The sequence below is a fragment of the Chelonoidis abingdonii genome, chromosome 3 (genome assembly GCF_003597395.2).
Source record: "Chelonoidis abingdonii isolate Lonesome George chromosome 3, CheloAbing_2.0, whole genome shotgun sequence".
Classification (NCBI taxonomy): Eukaryota; Metazoa; Chordata; order Testudines; family Testudinidae; genus Chelonoidis; species Chelonoidis abingdonii.
This window is the reverse complement of record NC_133771.1, coordinates 114,901,558-114,919,604: the sequence shown is the minus strand read 5'-3', so window position 1 is coordinate 114,919,604 and position 18,047 is coordinate 114,901,558. Positions and strand designations below refer to the sequence as shown.

The following is an 18,047-nucleotide window of genomic DNA, read 5'->3' as shown; positions in this document are numbered from 1 at the left end:
AAAGACTTCAAGTTACAGAGAATCCACCATTTACTCTAATTTAAACCAGCAAGTGACCCGAGTCCCAATCCGCCCCCTCCCCCCCACACACACCAGGGTCTCTGTCAGTATGGCCTGGGGGGAGTCCCTCCTGACCCCAAATATTGTGATCAGTTGGACCCTGAGCATGTGGGCAAGAACTGCCAGCCAGACACTGTGAAAGAATTCTCTGTAGTAACTCAAAGCCTTCCCCCTCTGTTGTCCTACCTCAGTCCGTTGGGGATATTTGCTATTGGCAGTCACAGATTGCCTACAATGGCATGTGGCCCATCTCATCGTACCATCCCCTCCATAAACTTATCAAGCTCAGTCTTAAAACAAGTTAGGTTTTTTTGCCCCCATTGTTTCCCTTGAAAAGCTGTTCCAGAACTTCACTCCTCTGATTGTTAGAAATCTTCATCCGAATTTGACTTAATGTAATTCCAACCCTCCTCCACCTTCAGATCCTGGAGTTCTTCAGTCCAGTCCCGTTCCCTAACTAATTCCCATGATTTTTTTTAAAGTTTGCCCTTTTGAAGTCAGCGACCCTATTTGCAGACCTATTTTTGTTTATCCGTCTGTTTAGTTTAAACTGAATTAGCTCATGGTCAATCAAACTAAGGCTGTCTTCGACAAACATCTCTTCTTTGAGGTCCTTGCCACTTACCAATACTAAATCTAAAATGGCATCAAATCTAGTTGGTTTGGTGTCTGCTTGGTGAAGAAATCTGTCAGCCATCATACCAGGAATATCTGGGCCCTGCTGTTGTTAGAAGCACTTGTCTTGCAATCTATATCTGTGAAATTAGTCTCTCATAATCATATAATTCCCAGTAGCATATATTTCATTAAAAATATTAGAGGTCTCTATCCATATGTTTCTTCATAGAATCTTGCCATCTAAAAGACTTACTGTAACAACCTATTTTCTTTCAAATATTAAAACGTTGTGAAATGAATCTTGCCATCTAAAAGACTTACTGTAACAACCTGTTTTCTTTCAAATATTAAAACAATGTAGAACCCTGCAACCTATCCTAAAATCAGTGGGGCCGACTGCAAGTGTCATGTTGGGTCATAAAAACAAAAAAAACCCAACCTCCCAGGCTCAGGTTAGCTCTTCTCCTCCTGCCCATGGGGTTGGCTCTGTGCCTTGCTCTTGCTGGCTGCTGCCACCTAGTTGTGCTGTGTGCACTGTGTAGTGAGTGTGCTGAGGTGCACAGTGCTTAAAAATTAGGCAAAAGCAGATTTCTAATGTCTTGATTTTTATGAGCTTGCCTTCAGAAGTTGCCAGGGTAAGATGCAAATTGCAACTGAACTAGAACAGGAGCAGGATAAAAACACAGATGTAAATTCTGTAAAATCAGTAAAATGTCAGATTATGGAGTTACATAGAAACAGACATCTACTCACAATTAAAAGCTTTAAATGAAAGAAGTTTAAAAGCAAAAACGGGTTAACTAGAATGCCTTGCAATGGACCAGGACCTTGATATAACAGGCATTACAAAAATGTGGTGGAATGTCAAAAGCCAGTGGGTTACTGTAAGACCTGGTTACAAACCATACAGGAAAGATGGCCGTTCCCAAAGAGGTAGGGGAAGTAGTACTATGTCTAATGAATTGCATGGAATCTAATGAGAGAAAAATAATGAATGAAAAGCACCATGCAGTTGAATCTATTAGGGATAGAAATCCCAGTTTGTGAAAGTGTAAATAGTAGGGCACACTGCTGCCCTCTGGATCAAGAAAAGGAAATTGGATACACAATGTTGAGAGAGATCAGAGTCAACAAAATCTAATAAATGATGATAATGGGGAATTTCAATTACCCCGCTGGTCAAGTGGCACTAGCAAGACACAGTCTGGAGAAACAGGTTTTTGACGCTTTATGTGATTGCTACTTAGGACAGCTAGTTCTGAAGCACGCTAGAGGAGGCTGCTCTTGACATTGTCTTAAGTAACACGCACAAGTTAATTCAGTGACAGTAGCTGATCCACTAAGTAATAGTGATCACAATATATAATTAGGTTAAACATCTAAAGGGCAAGTGTTGCTTCAAAAAGTGATGCAAAATTATAGAAAGAATTTTCAACAAAATGAGCGATTTAGTCAAAAAGTCCTTAAAATTAAAACTAAAGGAAGTAAAATCCATAGAGGTGGCTTGATGCAAGATGTGTGTACTGCTGAGCAAAAAGGGGACCATGAAGGTAAGGAGTAAGTCAAGATTGTAATCTCTTTGGAGCAAGGATTGTCCTTTGTTCTGTATTTGTATGGCACCTAGCACAATGTCTATGATTAGGGCTTCTAAGCACTCAGGTAATACAAATAAATAATTTGAAGACTAAATGGAAAGTTACAACAGGTTATTCAACCCAAAGACAAATCTTTCAAACTTTGGAAATCTGACCTTTTGTGAAGTGAAGCCAATAAACAGGAGCATAAATTACAGCCAGAATGGATTTCAAAGCTCAAATCACTTAGGATTTTTTTTAAAATATAAATAAACAAGAGCTTATTTAAGTATATATCAGAGGCAAGAAGTCTGCAAAACATCATTGGGTTCACTGGATGACCAGAATTCAAAGGAGCAATTAAGAAAGATGGGGACACTTGAAAAGCTAATTTTTTTTATTGATCTTCACTGCTGAGAATGTTGGGCGATTTTTGTTCTAGATCTGCTGTTTTCTGCTAATAAAGATGGTGTGTAAAGACAGAAAATCATATTGCCTCTATATAAATCCATGGTATGCCCACATCTTGAATACTGCATGCAGGTGTGGTTGCCCCATCTCAAAAAAGATCTATTGGAATTGGAAAAGGTTCCGAAAAGGACAACAGAAATGATTAGGGGTATGGAACGACTGCCGTATGTGAAGAGATTAATAAAACTGTGACTTTTCAGTTTCAAAAAGAGATGACTAAGGGGGGATATGAGAGAGATCTATAAAGTCATGACTGGTGTGGAGACAGTAAATAAGGAAGTGTTATTTACTCCTTCTCATAACACAAGAACTAGGGGCCACCAAATGAAATTAATAGACAGCAAGTTTAAAACAAACAAAAGGAAGTATTTCTTCATGCAACACACAGTAAATCTGTGAAACTTCTTACCAGGGGATGTTGTGAAGGCCAAGACTATAACAGGGTTCAAAAAAGAACTAGATAAATTCATGGAGGATAGGTCCATTAATGGGTATTAGCCAGGATGCACAGGGATAATGTTCCTAGCCTCTGTTTGCCAGAAGCTGGGAATGGGCAACAGGGAATGGATCACTTGATGATTGCCTGTTCTGTTAATTCCCTTTGGGGCACCTGGCGTTGGCCACTGTCAGAAAACAGGCTACTGGGCTAGAGGGACCTTTGGTCTGACCCAATATCGTTGTTGTTATATTCTTATGTGTAGACTTGGAGATAGTGATATCAGAAAAAGAGGTGCTGAAGCAAACTGATAAATTAAAAAGCAGTGTAGTTTTACCTGAGTTGGTTCAGGATATTAGTGAGACAAGATGGGTGTGGTAATATTTTTTTATTGGACCAACTTCTGTTGGGGTGAGAGGCAAGCTTTTGAGCCACACATAGCTCTTTGTGGCTCAAAAGCTTACCTCTCTCACCAGCAGAAGTTGGTCCAATAAAAAATATTACCTCACCCACCTTATCTTTCACATTAAAAAGCAGAAAGTCATGAGACCCTGATGATACATCAAGAGTTCGAAAGGAACTCAAGTATGAAGTGATGGAGATGCTAACAAATGTGCAATTTCTAATTATAAACAGCCATTGTTCCTAAGAATTGGAGGGTAGAAAATGTATCTATATTTTCAAAAGGCTCTAAGGATGATCTGGGGAGTTATATTCTAGTAAATTTTAAATGTGTACCTAGACAACTGGATGAAATAAGATAAAATAATATAGAACTAGAAAGGTCATGATATGATACAGTCTAACTAATATGGTTTGTGCATAGGAAAACTGTCTTACTAATCTCTTAGAATTCTTTTAGCTGGTCAATATGGTGGTGGCTAAAGAAGAGCCAGTGGACATAATTTTATTTAGACTTCCTAAAGGCTTTTGACAAAGTTCCACACAAGAGGCTACTGATTAGACGTAGGGTGAGAGACAAGCTCCCTAGGAGACAAAGCATAGAGTAGGATTAAATGATCTATTTTTGTCATGACAAAAGGTTAACAGCGGGGACCCTCAAGTTTATGTACTAGGTCCTATGCTGTTTAATATATTTATTAATTATATAAAAAGGGGTGAGTGCAGATTACACACAATTTTTCAGGTTAGTTTGAACCAAAGAAGATTGTGAGGAACTTCAAAGGGAGCAAAACAAGATAGGTGATTGGGCAACATGATGGCAAATTAAATCCAGTATCAATTAAAGTACTCATACACTTTCTCACTTAACTGAAACAACTCAAGAGAAGAGCTGAGCATCATAGATAGCTCAATGTACAGCGGCAGTTAGAAAAGCTAACAAGATGTTAGAATGCATAAAGAATGGGATGATGAATAATTCAAAAAATATTATGTTTTTATGTAAATCAGTGGTGTGGCCTGGAATACTGCATGCAGTACTGAAATACCCATTTCTAAAAGAATATTACAGAACTAGTATGGTCAGGGACCTGAAAAAAATTATCATTTAAAGAAAGATGAAAAAGATTGGAAGTGTTACCTAAGAAATGAGATGAATAAAAAGGGACATGATAAAAGTATATAAAATCATGAATGGTATACAGAAAGTAGATAAGAAGTTTCTGTTGTCTCCTATCAGAAGAATAAGGACATAGATTCATAGACTCTAGGACTGGAAGGGACCTCGAGAGGTCATCGAGTCCAGTCCCCTGCCCTCATGGCAGGACCAAATACTGTCTAGACCATCCCTGATAGACATTTATCTAACCTACTCTTAAATATCTCCAGAGATGGAGATTCCACAACCTCCCTAGGCAATTTATTCCAGTGTCCAACCACCCTGACAGTTAGGAACTTTTTCCTAATGTCCAACCTAAATCTCCCTTGCTGCAGTTTAAGCCCATTGCTTCTTGTTCTATCATTAGAGGCTAAGGTGAACAAGTTTTCTCCCTCCTCCTGATGACACCCTTTTAGATACCTGAAAACTGCTATCATGTCCCCTCTCAGTCTTCTCTTTTCCAAACTAAATAAACCCAATTCTTTCAGCCTTCCTTCATAGGTCATGTTCTCAAGACCTTTAATCATTCTTGTTGCTCTTCTCTGGACCCTCTCCAATTTCTCCACATCTTTCTTGAAATGCAGTGCCCAGAACTGGACACAATACTCCAGTTGAGGCCTAACCAGCGCAGAGTAGAGCGGAAGAATGACTTCTCGTGTCTTGTTTACATTCAATGAAATTAAAAGGTTGAGAATTTCAAAGCTGATAAAAGGAAATACTTATTTATACAGTGTATAATTAAACCGTGGAACTCATTGTACAGAAAATTGTGGTGTTTAAGAACTTAACAAGAATTGAGAAAGATTAGATATTTATATGGATATCAAGAATGTCCAGAGTTATTAATAACAGCAGCAGTTTCAGAAGAACTATTAAATTTATGCTTCAGAGTTTGTTAAAGATCAGGTTGAAACTTAACGTGGAGGGCAGATTATTCCACATCTGCCTACCATGAAGTTCTTGCATCTTTCTTTGAAGCATCTGGCACAAGGATTAGATGGACCTTGGGTTTGATCCAGCATGGTAATTCCTGCATTCCTGTGAACGGATTTAGTGAGGAACTGATGACTTTGAAGTAAAAAATGCTTTTTGCTAGTCTGTTGTTTGAAAATGTTTATTTCATAAAACAGTTCAAAATTATGTCACAGATATACGTCCTCCTACCGTTATTGAGTGTTGTTTTTATTAGGGTAAATTGGTGAACTTCTTCATTCCACCCCAGCCTACTGAAGGAAATAAAAAGAAAAAAACAAAGAAAGTGGAGCTTAAGTCAAAGGAGAAAGTACAGTATCCCAGTAAGTATTCATGGAGAGACAACATTTGTGTAAAACAGTTTGCTTATTGAGATTGTATTGGCAACTTACCAGGAGCGAAAGGGCTGCACCTGATTTGTTTGAGGGGAGCAGTTTACTGATGGCCTTATCTCTGATGCAGAGGTATAGTTTTCCTCAAGAATATAGCACTGCTCTCTAGGAACTGTAATCGTCCTTACTAATAAACCATAATAAACTGTCTTAAAGATAAAAGCATTTTACTGTTTTAAAGTAAAACCAGCTGTGAGCTGTACTGTAGAACTCCATGCAGCACAGCTTTACCTAGAGTAGAACCATTCTGGCAAGATGGTTTATTGACCAGACTGTACTTGCATATCCCTGTTAATAAAAACAAGATTTCTTTGTTTCCACTCTTATGTGTACTCTTAGACAGTACTGAATATGTTGACTGAAAAGTAATGGTCTGCAAGACTAGCTTGAGCAGGACTGCTTACTCTGTTTTCGATCTTAGGTTTTTTTGCAGCTTTTAATTCACTTGCAGGCATTTACAGAACTACATAAATACATTTTCTCCCATATAACTTTTCATTTTATCTGAACCATAGTTTCGTTCTGCGTGTAGGCTTACGGGTGATGATATTAGCAGCTGTCAAGGAAATGAATGTGAAGAAGGGAGCTTCCATCACTGCAATATTTAAGTATGTCAGTGCCATATATAGATATGACATACAGAGAAACCGGCGTCTTCTCAAAAGAACTTTGGAAAAACTAATTGCAGAGCAAGTAGTAGAACAGGTTAAAGGTCATGGTCTGGCTGGATCTTTCAAGTTGGGGAAGAATTACAAAGAACAAATGAGGCATGAGAGAACCAAAAAACAGGTAAAATGAGAGTTGAAAGTATCAATTAAGGCAAATGTTGCATGGAGCTGTTTTATTTTTGCCAATTACATGCTGCCAGAGTGATGCTGTTTAAAGGACTCCTCGTTAATGCTTGCTTGATGATATTGACTTTATGATAAACGAAAACCTGAAGCATTTGCTTTGAAAGCAAAAATAAAGAATTATAATATATAGACTATACCAAAAAGAAGAAAAAATAAAACCCAAAGTAGGTCAAGTTTTGGGGTTAAAATCTTTCACTGTGTCCTTCATAAATTTTTGAGGACATTGCTCTAAGGGTTGGCAGATGTTACAGTTTTATGACCAAGAGGCCTGTGAAACATATTGAAAAACCCTAAACAACTATTGAGTACTTGGTCCCTAAAACCCAACCCAAACCAGAAGATATATGTAATGTTAACAGTTTACTCCCAAGGTGGCTATACAAAAAAAATTGTCAGTTAAAATTAACTTTTGTTTTTTAGACAACAAGGAGTCCTGGAAGGATTCAGAAGACATCTTTGCCTAATGCTAAAACTCAAACCAAAGAATCAGCAAGTAGGGTCACATCTTCAGAAAAAGTCAAACCACTCCGGCTGGTGGACATTCCTGCAGAAGAGCATGACTACTGTACAGCTAGCAAAAATAACAAAAAGTCTGAGACAGGCCAAAAGACTTGCATAAAAGAAGAAAATCTTCAGCCAAGAGTTATAGACTTGGAGTCTGCTGATTTGCAAGGCAACCTGATGTCCAGTGATTCCACCAGTCCTGTCCTCAGTGCATGTAAAAATACAGATGACATGGAAGTCCTAAAGGACCAGTCCTCAGACTCCCAAGAACGTGCTGGCAGTGTCATACAGCATGCCAGTTCCATTTTTCCATTCAACACCTCTGACTATCGTTTTGAATGCATTTGTGGTGAGCTTGGCTTGGTTGACTATAAGGCCCGTGTGCAGTGCCTGAAGTGCCACCTATGGCAGCATGCTGAATGTGTAAACTACAAAGAGGAAAACTTGAAGATTAAGCCCTTTTATTGTCCCCATTGCCTAGTAGCAATGAAACCAGTTTCTACAGGAGCCACTCTGATAATCTCTCCAAGTTCCATCTGTCATCAGTGGGTGGATGAGATCAACAGGCATGTGAGATCATCTTCCCTTCGAGTCCTGGTAAGATGATTTCATCTCATCCTCTCATACCTAGATTCATAGATTGGAGGAGGAAAACAAACTTTCCTGTTCCATCAATTACCAGTGGGTTTATAGAGTCATAGAGTTTGTTCAGAAGGGACCACCAGATCATTTGGTCTGACCTCATGTACAGGCCACCAACACCACCTAGCACCTCTCCACTAAACTCAATAACTGAAATTAGACCATATTATATAGCCCACAGAAGACTAGATCATTATGTGTCACAGGAAGAGAATAGGAGTGACTGAGGGGCACCAATGCCCAAAGCTGCTGCAGTGGCAGGAAAACAATTGTGAGATACACCCAGATAAATCTTGGCAAGTGACCTGCACCCACACACTGCAGAGGAATGCAAAAAAACAAAAACAAAAAAAAACCCCCCATTGTCGCTGTCAATCTGACCTGGGCGGAAATTCCTTTCCAGCATCACATATAGTGATCAGTTATATCTTGTGCGTATGAGGTAAGAACCAACCAGTTAAGCACCTGAAGCCACCTCTGAGCACTCTCTCATCCCATCCAGTGTCTGATGTCCAGCCATGGCCATCTTTGATGCTTCAAAAGAGGGAGCCCAAAAATCACCACAGAATACATTGGGAAGAGAGGGGGAATCCCTTCCTGACCCCTGCAGGTGGCTGACTGAAACCCTAAAGTGTGAGCTTTTAGGAACATAAGACATAAACCAAATTTGGCAGAAGAGTGGCCTTTGTGTCAGGATTGTGCATTTCACCATCCATCTGAAAATTCTCCCATATTTGGCCTAGTTATAAACTTCTGAAAAATCTCAATTTGCATGTGTTTCCTGGAGGTTAGAATTTGGCAGCTAAATTCTCCTAAGATTGTCTGCACTGAGCAATCTAACCCCTCACAGCTGCCACATACCAAACAGATTGTATATGCCCTGTCACCATAGAGTGACTAAACATATTCTATCCTGGGGCCACAGAAGCTATGCAGGATTTTACCTGCAGTTACTCTTGGTTGGCAGAGACTGTTGTGGCACAAGACACAGGAAATAAGATCAGGGAAACTGGAAAATATACATTGTTACAGTATCTGGTTAAATTCTAGGAGTATGGCATGTACAATCTGAAATCTAACAATGTTAATATTTTTAAGTACTCAAAGTATACATATTGTTTTAAGTTTACAATATTTATTGCACTTTCCTGCAGATGTAACATTTTAACATTGTGAAATACATCAGTTACAGGCCTCAATTTATCTTATGAACTTAGGTTTTTTTCCCCTTTCAACTGCTGTATGCTTCGCAAAGGATCGTATTGAAAATGTTGAGGTAAAAGAGAGACAGATACACACATTCTGTTATAATAAATAATAAAAAAATACTTTTATTATAAGACTTCTGGTGGAAAGTCACTAGAGGAGTTTTATGGACTTTGTTGGTGCTTTTGCCACCATCTTTCATGTCCATTCTATGTGTTCCATTAAGTCATCTTGGAGATTCCTTGGAGGATAGAAATAAATAATAGTCTACTCAAGTTCACACTTTGTTCCTGTTCCTAAAGGTTTTTGACTGCATGTTTCTATTTTTGCCTATTCTATCATGATATTCTGCTGTAGGAAAAAAGGTGCATGTTTTAACAGTTGTTTCCATAATGTTGCTGGATGTTAAATCCATGTTAAAGCAGCTAAGCTTAAATACAGCTGTCGTATGAAGTACCAAAATCCTTTTATTCCCTTGAGGGGGAAGGAATCAGCTGAGAGGCCCAATTTCATTTCCATTGTATAATTTAATAATAATCTTGAGTTCAAATGATCTTTGAGTGCTTTCTCATGTCCATTCCATGTTAGATATGCGCCTGCTGCATGCACAGTTTCCAGAGAATTTTTCCCATTAGTGGTATCTGTTGGACTGGCTGTAGCAGCCTCTTGTGCTGTGTGCTGATATAAGGGGCCCTGTTAGCTTCACACCCTCCAGTTCATTCTTACTGCCCATGATAGTCACTGGAACACCTCCTTTTCCTTCAGCAAACTCTACTCAGTGGTCTTATTTTAGTCCTTTTCCCTGTCCTAGTTCTTTAAGTTCACAGTTTGGACTGTTGTAGATTAGTTTTATGTAGTTAGTTGGCATTTCTCACTCTGTTAGTGGAGTTTTGTCTGCCCCCAGTGCCAGGGCATTCCTTGATCCCTGGGTTTCAAGCCCATGCCTGTGAGTGACCTTCACTTCAGTTGTCTGAAGTGCCTCGGAGAGACTCATATCAGGGACTGCTGCCAAATCTGCTGACACTTCAACCCCTGTATGAGGAAGGACAGGGAGGTCAGCTTAAAGTCCCTCATGATGGAGTCAGCGCTCTGTCCCTCTTCGGAGTTAAGCTGATCCAACTCAGCACCCAGTACCTCAGAGTCAGTACAGAGTGCTCCTCCTGCCATGAGAGACTCTTGGCACCATTTTCCTTCACTGGTGCTGAAGAAAAAACGTGAGAAGCAGCTGACCGAGAGGGGACGTTCCCTGACTCTGAAGAGGGTCAAGCACGGGGAGCGCAGTGGAGACGGCTTCTGGCCACTCCTCTGCCCCTGCTTCTGAGGGGGGCATCATCAACTCTGCCTCATAGGCAGGCTTCGTTGAGTCGATTTCCGGGCCATCCCATTGCTTTTTAGGGGCAATGTGGTACCAGTGGAGTTGCCGTACCATGTACCCCGGAGGCATTGGTTGTGACCAGAGACATGGCTTTTCGTGCCACTGTCACAGTCGGTACAGGAGTCAGTGACATCAATACCAGGGAGTAGAAAGGAGCATGTGGCCCAAGCACCAGTTTGGTACCAGCCTCCTCGGTACCTTCTAGAGGAAAACCATCTCTGCTTGCCCCAGTGCAGGTCTTCTCTCCCTGGCACCAATGTATACCACCCCTTCATGGTCCCCGGAGGAAGGCTCATCACTGGAGGTGGAAGTGGAGTCATATTTCCACTTGAGGAGCCACAGCCAGTTCCCTCCCAGGCAGCCCTACCAGTCAATGGACCCATGTACAGGGGTACTGCCAAGCACTTGGGACAGTGGGCACTGACCTATGCAGACGTAATGGCCTTTTTGGAACCTGTTGGGGTTTCTCCCTATTCAAGAGCCCTCTTTCAGATGCTCATAATCGGTAGTCTCGGAATGAAGCGCGCCCATCCATATGACTGGCACCCGACACGGACTCTGGTACCAAGCATCAGGACCTAGATTTATGGGACCCAGTTGGTGCAAAAGGTGAGGAAGAGGACCCCCTACTGGTGCAGGCCTCTTCTTCCTCCTCCTCACCCAGATGAGGCAGTGTTCGGGGTGTATTTATCCTCCCACACAATGACTTAGTGGTAGCTCACCAGGAGCTGTTGAAAAGAGTCGCCTCGAACCTTGGGCTGGAAGTGGAGATAGTTAGTCCTTCCACAGCCTGGTTCATACCTTGTCTGCTGTGAGCCTATGGAAGGTGACACCCCCCTCCCCCAAGGCCATTATTGGACCACTTTAAAGCCTTGTGGCAAACTCTGTTCTCCTTGACAACCTGTTTTTTGCCTTAGTGTATTGGATCATATGGCCAGATGCACATACATAGTACCTCTTATGAGACTGTGCCTCAGACCCCTTCAAGTGTGGCTGGCCTTGGCATACATGCCAAGCCGTCATCATTTGGACTCGGTGCTTACAGTTCCCACCCAGGTCCTCGCCTCTCTAGAGTGGTGAAGGGACTCCTGTTTGGTGGGCATTCCCGTCATCAGTCCCTGACTATCAGTATCCCTAACCTTTTGGATGCATCCGAGCTAGGTTAGGGAGCTCACCTTGAGCAACTCAGAACTCAAGGTCTGTGGTCCCAGGAGGAACTCTCCTTACATATAAATGTCAGAGAATTCAGAGTGGTTTACCTAGGTGTTTATACTCTAGATTGTAGGCAAGGTTGAGTGAGTCATTATGGACAATACGGCAGACATGTTTTACATCAACAAGCAGGGAGGGACATGCCCCCCGTGTCAAGAGGTCATTCGCTTGTAGTTATTCTGTGTGAAACACTCGATTCACCTCAAAGTTTCTCACCTTCCAAGAGCCTGGCACAATCTGGCAGACCACCTCAGCAGGTCTTTTTCCTCTCACCATGAGTGGTCCTTTCACCCCAGTATAGTCAAGACCATCTTCTAGTGGTGGTGGATTCCCCTCCGAGATCTGTTTGCAACCAAGCAAAACAGGAAGTGTCAGCAGTTTTGCTCTCTACGTGGGTGCAGCCTGGGCTTGCTTACAGATGCCTTCCTGCTGCATTGGACAAAGCATCTGTTCTGTGTGTTCCCCCCCCCATTCCTCTCATGCATACAGTCTTACTCAAGGTCAAGCAGGATAGAGAAAAGGTTATTCTTATAGCGCCAACATGGCCACACCAGCACTGGTTTGGCACCTTTTCAGGTCTGTCAGTAGTGACCCAATGCCGCTCCCTCCCCTCCCAGACCTGATTTCACAAGATCACAGCCAATTGCTCCACCTGAACCTCCACCTGACTGTGTGGAAGCTCCATGGAAGCGGAGCTGGCCTGTTCAGAACAAGTCTGCCAGGTATTGCTAGATAGTAGGAAATCATCTACTGGAGTGACTTGCTTCGCCAAGTGAAAGCATTTCTCCTTGTGGTCATCCCAACGAGGTCACCTCTCCACTCAGTTTTTTGAAAAAATTCCCCGGCAACTGTGTGTGTGATGCATGCACACCTCATGTGGAATGGACATGTGCAGTGTATCTTGAGGAACAACAGTTACGAAAAGGTTAGTAGCCATTTTTATGAACTGGCACTACATTATGCAAAGAATGTTTTAAGTGTGTGTTCAATAAAACTATAAAGAGCTCTTAAACTTTGTTACAAAATATTTATCTTCAGTCTTTGCTCTCACATTTGTATATATAAATGTGTATAGGTGTATCAAGGTGTGAAGAAACATGGCTTCTTGCAGCCTCACATGTTAGCAGAGCAGGAGGTAGTCATCACCACTTATGATGTCCTTCGCACTGAGCTGAACTACGTGGACATCCCTCATAGTAACAGTGAAGATGGGCGGCGTTTCAGGAACCAGAAGCGGTATATGGCCATCCCAAGTCCCTTAGTAGCAGTAGAGTGGTGGAGGATCTGCCTAGATGAAGCACAGATGGTTGAATGCACCACTGCAAAGGTGAGGAAGTCTCCTGAATTGGAAGCATGCCTGTATTGAAAAAGTTTGACAAGGTTATTGTAACTTAAAGAAAAAAATAAGATAAAGCTGCTTCTTGACTCTTAATGTGTGTTAAACATAAACTTGTCCTTGTAATCTGTTCTTCAGAAGTGACTAATGATTTGCTTCCTCTTGGAGATATTTACTATTAAATGGTTCCCCGTTGGAGTTTTGGCAGGCTGTGATGATGTGTATCTAGCTCAAAAAGTATTTTACATAATTTATACCAACAGTTTAAAGAACTAGGTCATCATGTTGTATACAGTGTTTGATAGTTTCAAAGAATGCACTAGCCTGTTGAGTGACATGGTTTACAGGCATTAAAATGTCCTTTAGGTCTAGAAACTATAAAACAGTCAGCAATGACTCGAGAAGCTCTTCAGGCTCATCCTAGCAGTTTGCAGAGGTAGATTATTTTAATTAGCATTTGTCCATCCTGTTGCCTAAGGTAGGGAGATAAAAATGCCAACAGAAAATCCTACTCGCATAACAATTTATCCCTTGATTTATGTGTATTACACACACACAGAGTTAATTTACCTCCTTGTTGTAAACACTTTATCCAGTTTGAATTAGATCTGTGATAGAGCTTATCAGCTGTCAAGTGATCCATTTGTTTTTTAGATAAATAAAAGCATAATAAATCTGCTATATATACATACTAGAGCCCTTCCATGTGTGTGCGCGCGTGCATGTGTGAGGAGAGAAACACAGATGTATCAGTTCTGCTTTATATCAGTTTTCTGTAGTACTGGGGTTCTCACTCTTCCCTAGTGTGAATGTCTTAATAAGTGTGTATCACTTCCACTCGCCCAAATTATTATTTAGCATCCATATGGCAAATACATCATTTGATTACATGTAAAAGTAATGTCAGGGAAGTATTTAATGTAATTTTAGCTGTCTTTTAATGGGAGTTACAGCTAGAAACGAGGAAAGTCAAGACCATATTTACAGCAAACTCTATCTGGAACATGCAAGGGTTATAGAGGTAGCAATCTGAGACCTGTTGCTCTGGATCAGTTCCTTTCTTTTACATTTTAGAGGGGTAGCCATGTTAGTCTGAATCTGTGAAAGCAGCAGAGGGTCCTGTGGCACCTTATAGATTAACAGATGTATTGGAGCATGAGCTTTTGTGAGTGAATACCCACTTTGTCAGATGCATCCGACAAAGTGGGTATTCACCCACAAAAGCTCATGCTCCAATACGTCTGTTAATCTATAAGGTGCCACAGGACTCTTCGCTGCTTTCTTTTATATGTAAGCAGATGCTGTAGTTGCCACACATGTAGGGAAATCTGTGTTTGTGGAAACAAAGTTACTAAGTTCTCTTACTGTACTAATGACCCTGATGTTTCTCTTCATCAGCCCAGGCACAGTATCTTCTTGTCCATCCTTTATTATGATGTTTGTAGCAGGGTAAACACCTGCCTGCTCTGAAACAGCCCAGGAGAGGGCTGTGGCTGGGGCAAGAAGCCTGGGCTGATTAGGGAAAGTAGGCTCAGCTGCGGCCATGCCCCAATCAGGCCAAGCTGGACCCTATAAGAGGCTGTGAGCCAGAATCCTTGTCAGTCTCCCTCTGCTTGTAGAGGGAGAAGGGCCTGGCTGCTGGGACCTAAGCAAGACACCTAGATTGGGAGCAGGGCTGGGGAAGGGCCAGAGTTGCTGGGAGCTCTGGCCTGATAAGCCCCAGGCGGCAGGCCTAACTATATTAGCCGAATAGGTGCAGGGTTGCAACGGGGCAGCCTAAGGGTAGGCAAAGGCAGCAGGTCTGAACCCCTTTGCCAGTGTTGAGTGGCTTATACTGCAGTCTGCCCCAGTGAGCGGGGGCTTGATAGAGACTGGGCAGTAGCCAAGACTGGGGCGAAGTGGGGATAGTGGGTGGGGATTCTCCTGGGAGGGAGAGACCCAGAACTGTGGGGATACTACCAGGGGGCAGCACCCAGTTAAAGGGGCACCAGGGTCCTGAGAGGGACATGGGGGGCCAGTGGTAAAGCAGATCACTGGCCTGCAAAGGGCGCTCTGGAGGCTGGAGGAGCTAATTCCGAGACATAACCAGCAGGAGGCGCCACAGGGGTGAATCACTCATCGCTACAATGTTAATGAAAAAACTGTCTCTTACCTGTCAATCAAAAATACTGCCCTCCACAGGCAACTTAGGTGAGTAGCACTGTTGTCAACTTTCAGGCGGTAAATAAGCACCCTGACTTTCACAGTAAGCCAAAAATCAAGCTAATACCATTTCAAAACAAGTCCAATCCATAAGAACCCCAACACTATATTGTGACTAGATCCTTCCGGTGTGCAGTCTGGGACTGTGGTTGGCCCATTGTGCACCCCTGACTCTCTTCCCCCACCTTGCCCCTGCTTACGCCCCCCCCGCCCCTGCTTGCCAAGAGCTGATTAAAAAAAAAAAAAATCAACAAGCTACAAGCCAAGCAAGCTACAAGCCAAAAACTAGCCAACAAGCAATTCACAAGCCAAGTAAGCCAAAAACAAGCCTAACTTCTGCATTTATTTTTTTTTTTTTTTTTTGTGGGTTTGGCATGTCTGCTGAGTAGTGTTTTGCAAGGCTGACACATACAGTCATGGTTCTTCAGACTGAGTGAGCTTTTTCTTGGCTCTTGTAGAAAAACATGAAAAAACTACTAATTGCTATTCCTATCTTTTCTCATTAGGCTGCAGAAATGGCACTCCGTTTGAGTGGAATCAATCGCTGGTGTGTCAGTGGCACTCCTGTACAGCGAGGATTAGAAGGTAAGCTTTGTGTAGTAGTGTAGTCTTGTGGTTTTTTTCTCTCTGATGCATTGGGGCTCCAGGAGAGACAACTAAACTTGCCAGTTTTGATATTCCTATCTTAGATTCCTGCAGTAGATATTTTATATTCATAGAGAAGAATCCTTATAGATTGTAAGTCTTAACTGATTTTCTTTGTCATAGTCTTAAGATGCTACTGAAGGAGTGAAACTCTGCTGAATTGCAACCACTGCTGGCATGGTAGGCAGTAAGCAATTGTGCGTTGCAGGTTGCAAAATAATGATGGAGGGCAATATTTTTTTTAAAAAACAAAAACAAGATCGTAGGGAAAACTCTAACTCCTGTGGAAAGTGTCATACTATCTTAAAGTTATATAGAACAGACAGGACCTTGATATTTAAGGTCTCAGCTGAAAGACCACAGCGCACAGTAAACTGCATGGAGTTTCACCTGTTTTCTGCAGAAGGGTGATGAACTGAAGCTACTTGTGTGATTTAAGCCTTAAGTATTTTAAACCTGGTGACATTAGAATTTTTTTTATTTTGGTGTGGCTTTCTAAAATAGCATACAGTAAAGTAATATTCTTCTTTTATCAGATCTATATGGCTTAGTGCTTTTTCTTGGAGTTGATCCTTACTGGGTCAAACATTGGTGGGATCAGCTTCTGTATCGACCTTACTGTAGGAAAAATCCTCAGCCTCTCTACAACCTAATTGCAAACATAATGTGGAGATCAGCAAAGAAGGACGTGATTGATCAAGTAAATATGGACTTTAAAAAAATTGTATGTAAATAGCACTTTCACCAAAAACATTTTATTTATTTTTTATTTTATTTTATTTTGCAGATTCAGATTCCTCCTCAGACAGAAGATGTACACTGGCTTCACTTTTCTCCTGTGGAGAGACACTTTTATCATCGTCAGCATGAAGTGTGCTGCCAAGATGCACTAGCAAAACTCAGGAAGATTTCTGATTGGACTCTTAAACTTAGCAGCTTGGACAGGAGGACAGTCACTACTATTCTGTACCCTTTGCTGCGTCTGAGGCAGGCCTGCTGTCATCCACAAGCTGTTCGTGGGGAATTCTTGCCGTTGCAGAAAAGGTGAATTTTACCACTGCTTAAATTGAGTGCTGAGGGCTTGATCCTACACTCATTGAAATCAATGGCAAAGCTCCCATTTAATTTAATGGTACAGCATCAGGGGCCAATGTTGTTACAGTAAGTCAAAAATTATACCTGCTAGTTGAGCCACTTACAGCTGTGCTGAATCAGGCATGATCTTATCTGATGTCAGAAGCTGAGATGGGTGTAATAAGCTGGTTATTCCTAGTAATTCCTAGGTGCCTGAGATAGCAATTTTGATTGTTCTGTACTTGGTACTCTTCCGGGGCTGACCTTTTACTATGATGAAGAGGGGCACTATGCTGGTAGAGTTACCATATTTATGATGGGATACAAAACTGAGACCCTGAATTCAGTGGAATTTATTTTTTGTCTTCTGTGTTTGCTGATAAACATTGCAGTAGAGCATGAGAACTTGAAAAATGAAACTGACTAGGAAAAAACAAGTGAGCCTATTTAGCCTGCAGGATTCCTTGTCTAAAAGAAGAGTTATTCACAAAGTGAATAAGCAGCACAATATAGGTTTGTTTAAAACATTGTTTTAAATAAACTGTTATTAACAAAGAAGTTTTGTGTTTTTTAAATTAATTTAGGGCTAGACTGTCAAAATTTGTTTGCATACTTTTGTGTGCTCACTTGTAAAGATCTTCCCCTCCCCGCACACGCACCCCATAAGGCCATCGTTGCACCAGCCCTGTCTTTAGCCAAAAATGGTTTAATACTGCTCCTTTTGAGCAAGTGAGTGCTGCTCTTTTGGCTAGCAACAGTGGATTGCTAGAGAGCAAGGTATAGATGCATAATCCTATGCCAGGGACTGAGAGCACTGTCTTTTCTGCATTTTTTTTTTTTTTTTTTTTTTTTAAGTCCCTGCTGCTGCCTTTTATTTTTTTCTCAAACTATGGGGCATGCCTCCCTTGGGAGA

At 41.5% G+C, this 18,047-nt stretch overlaps 1 protein-coding gene across 6 annotated transcripts in view; it reads left to right on the top strand.

Moving 5' to 3' along the window:
* The window catches only part of SHPRH (SNF2 histone linker PHD RING helicase), a 130,446-nt gene that overhangs the window by 38,546 nt on the left and 73,853 nt on the right, over positions 1 to 18,047 (top strand). For 5 of the 6 annotated variants that reach the window (XR_012655560.1, XM_075064025.1, XM_032794597.2 and 2 more), the window contains 7 exons: positions 5,910 to 6,015; positions 6,617 to 6,873; positions 7,359 to 8,039; positions 12,953 to 13,204; positions 15,922 to 16,000; positions 16,597 to 16,760; positions 16,848 to 17,104. Coding sequence is in view for 5 of the 6 variants with exons in the window: in XM_075064025.1 (XP_074920126.1) it covers positions 5,910 to 6,015; positions 6,617 to 6,873; positions 7,359 to 8,039; positions 12,953 to 13,204; positions 15,922 to 16,000; positions 16,597 to 16,760; positions 16,848 to 17,104 (1,796 nt within the window). In the remaining variant the exon portion in view is untranslated. Of the gene's footprint in view, positions 1 to 5,909; positions 6,016 to 6,599; positions 6,874 to 7,358; positions 8,040 to 12,952; positions 13,205 to 15,921; positions 16,001 to 16,596; positions 16,761 to 16,847; positions 17,105 to 18,047 lie in introns of those variants that run through there. The other variant, XM_032794618.1, reaches the window with a different exon arrangement.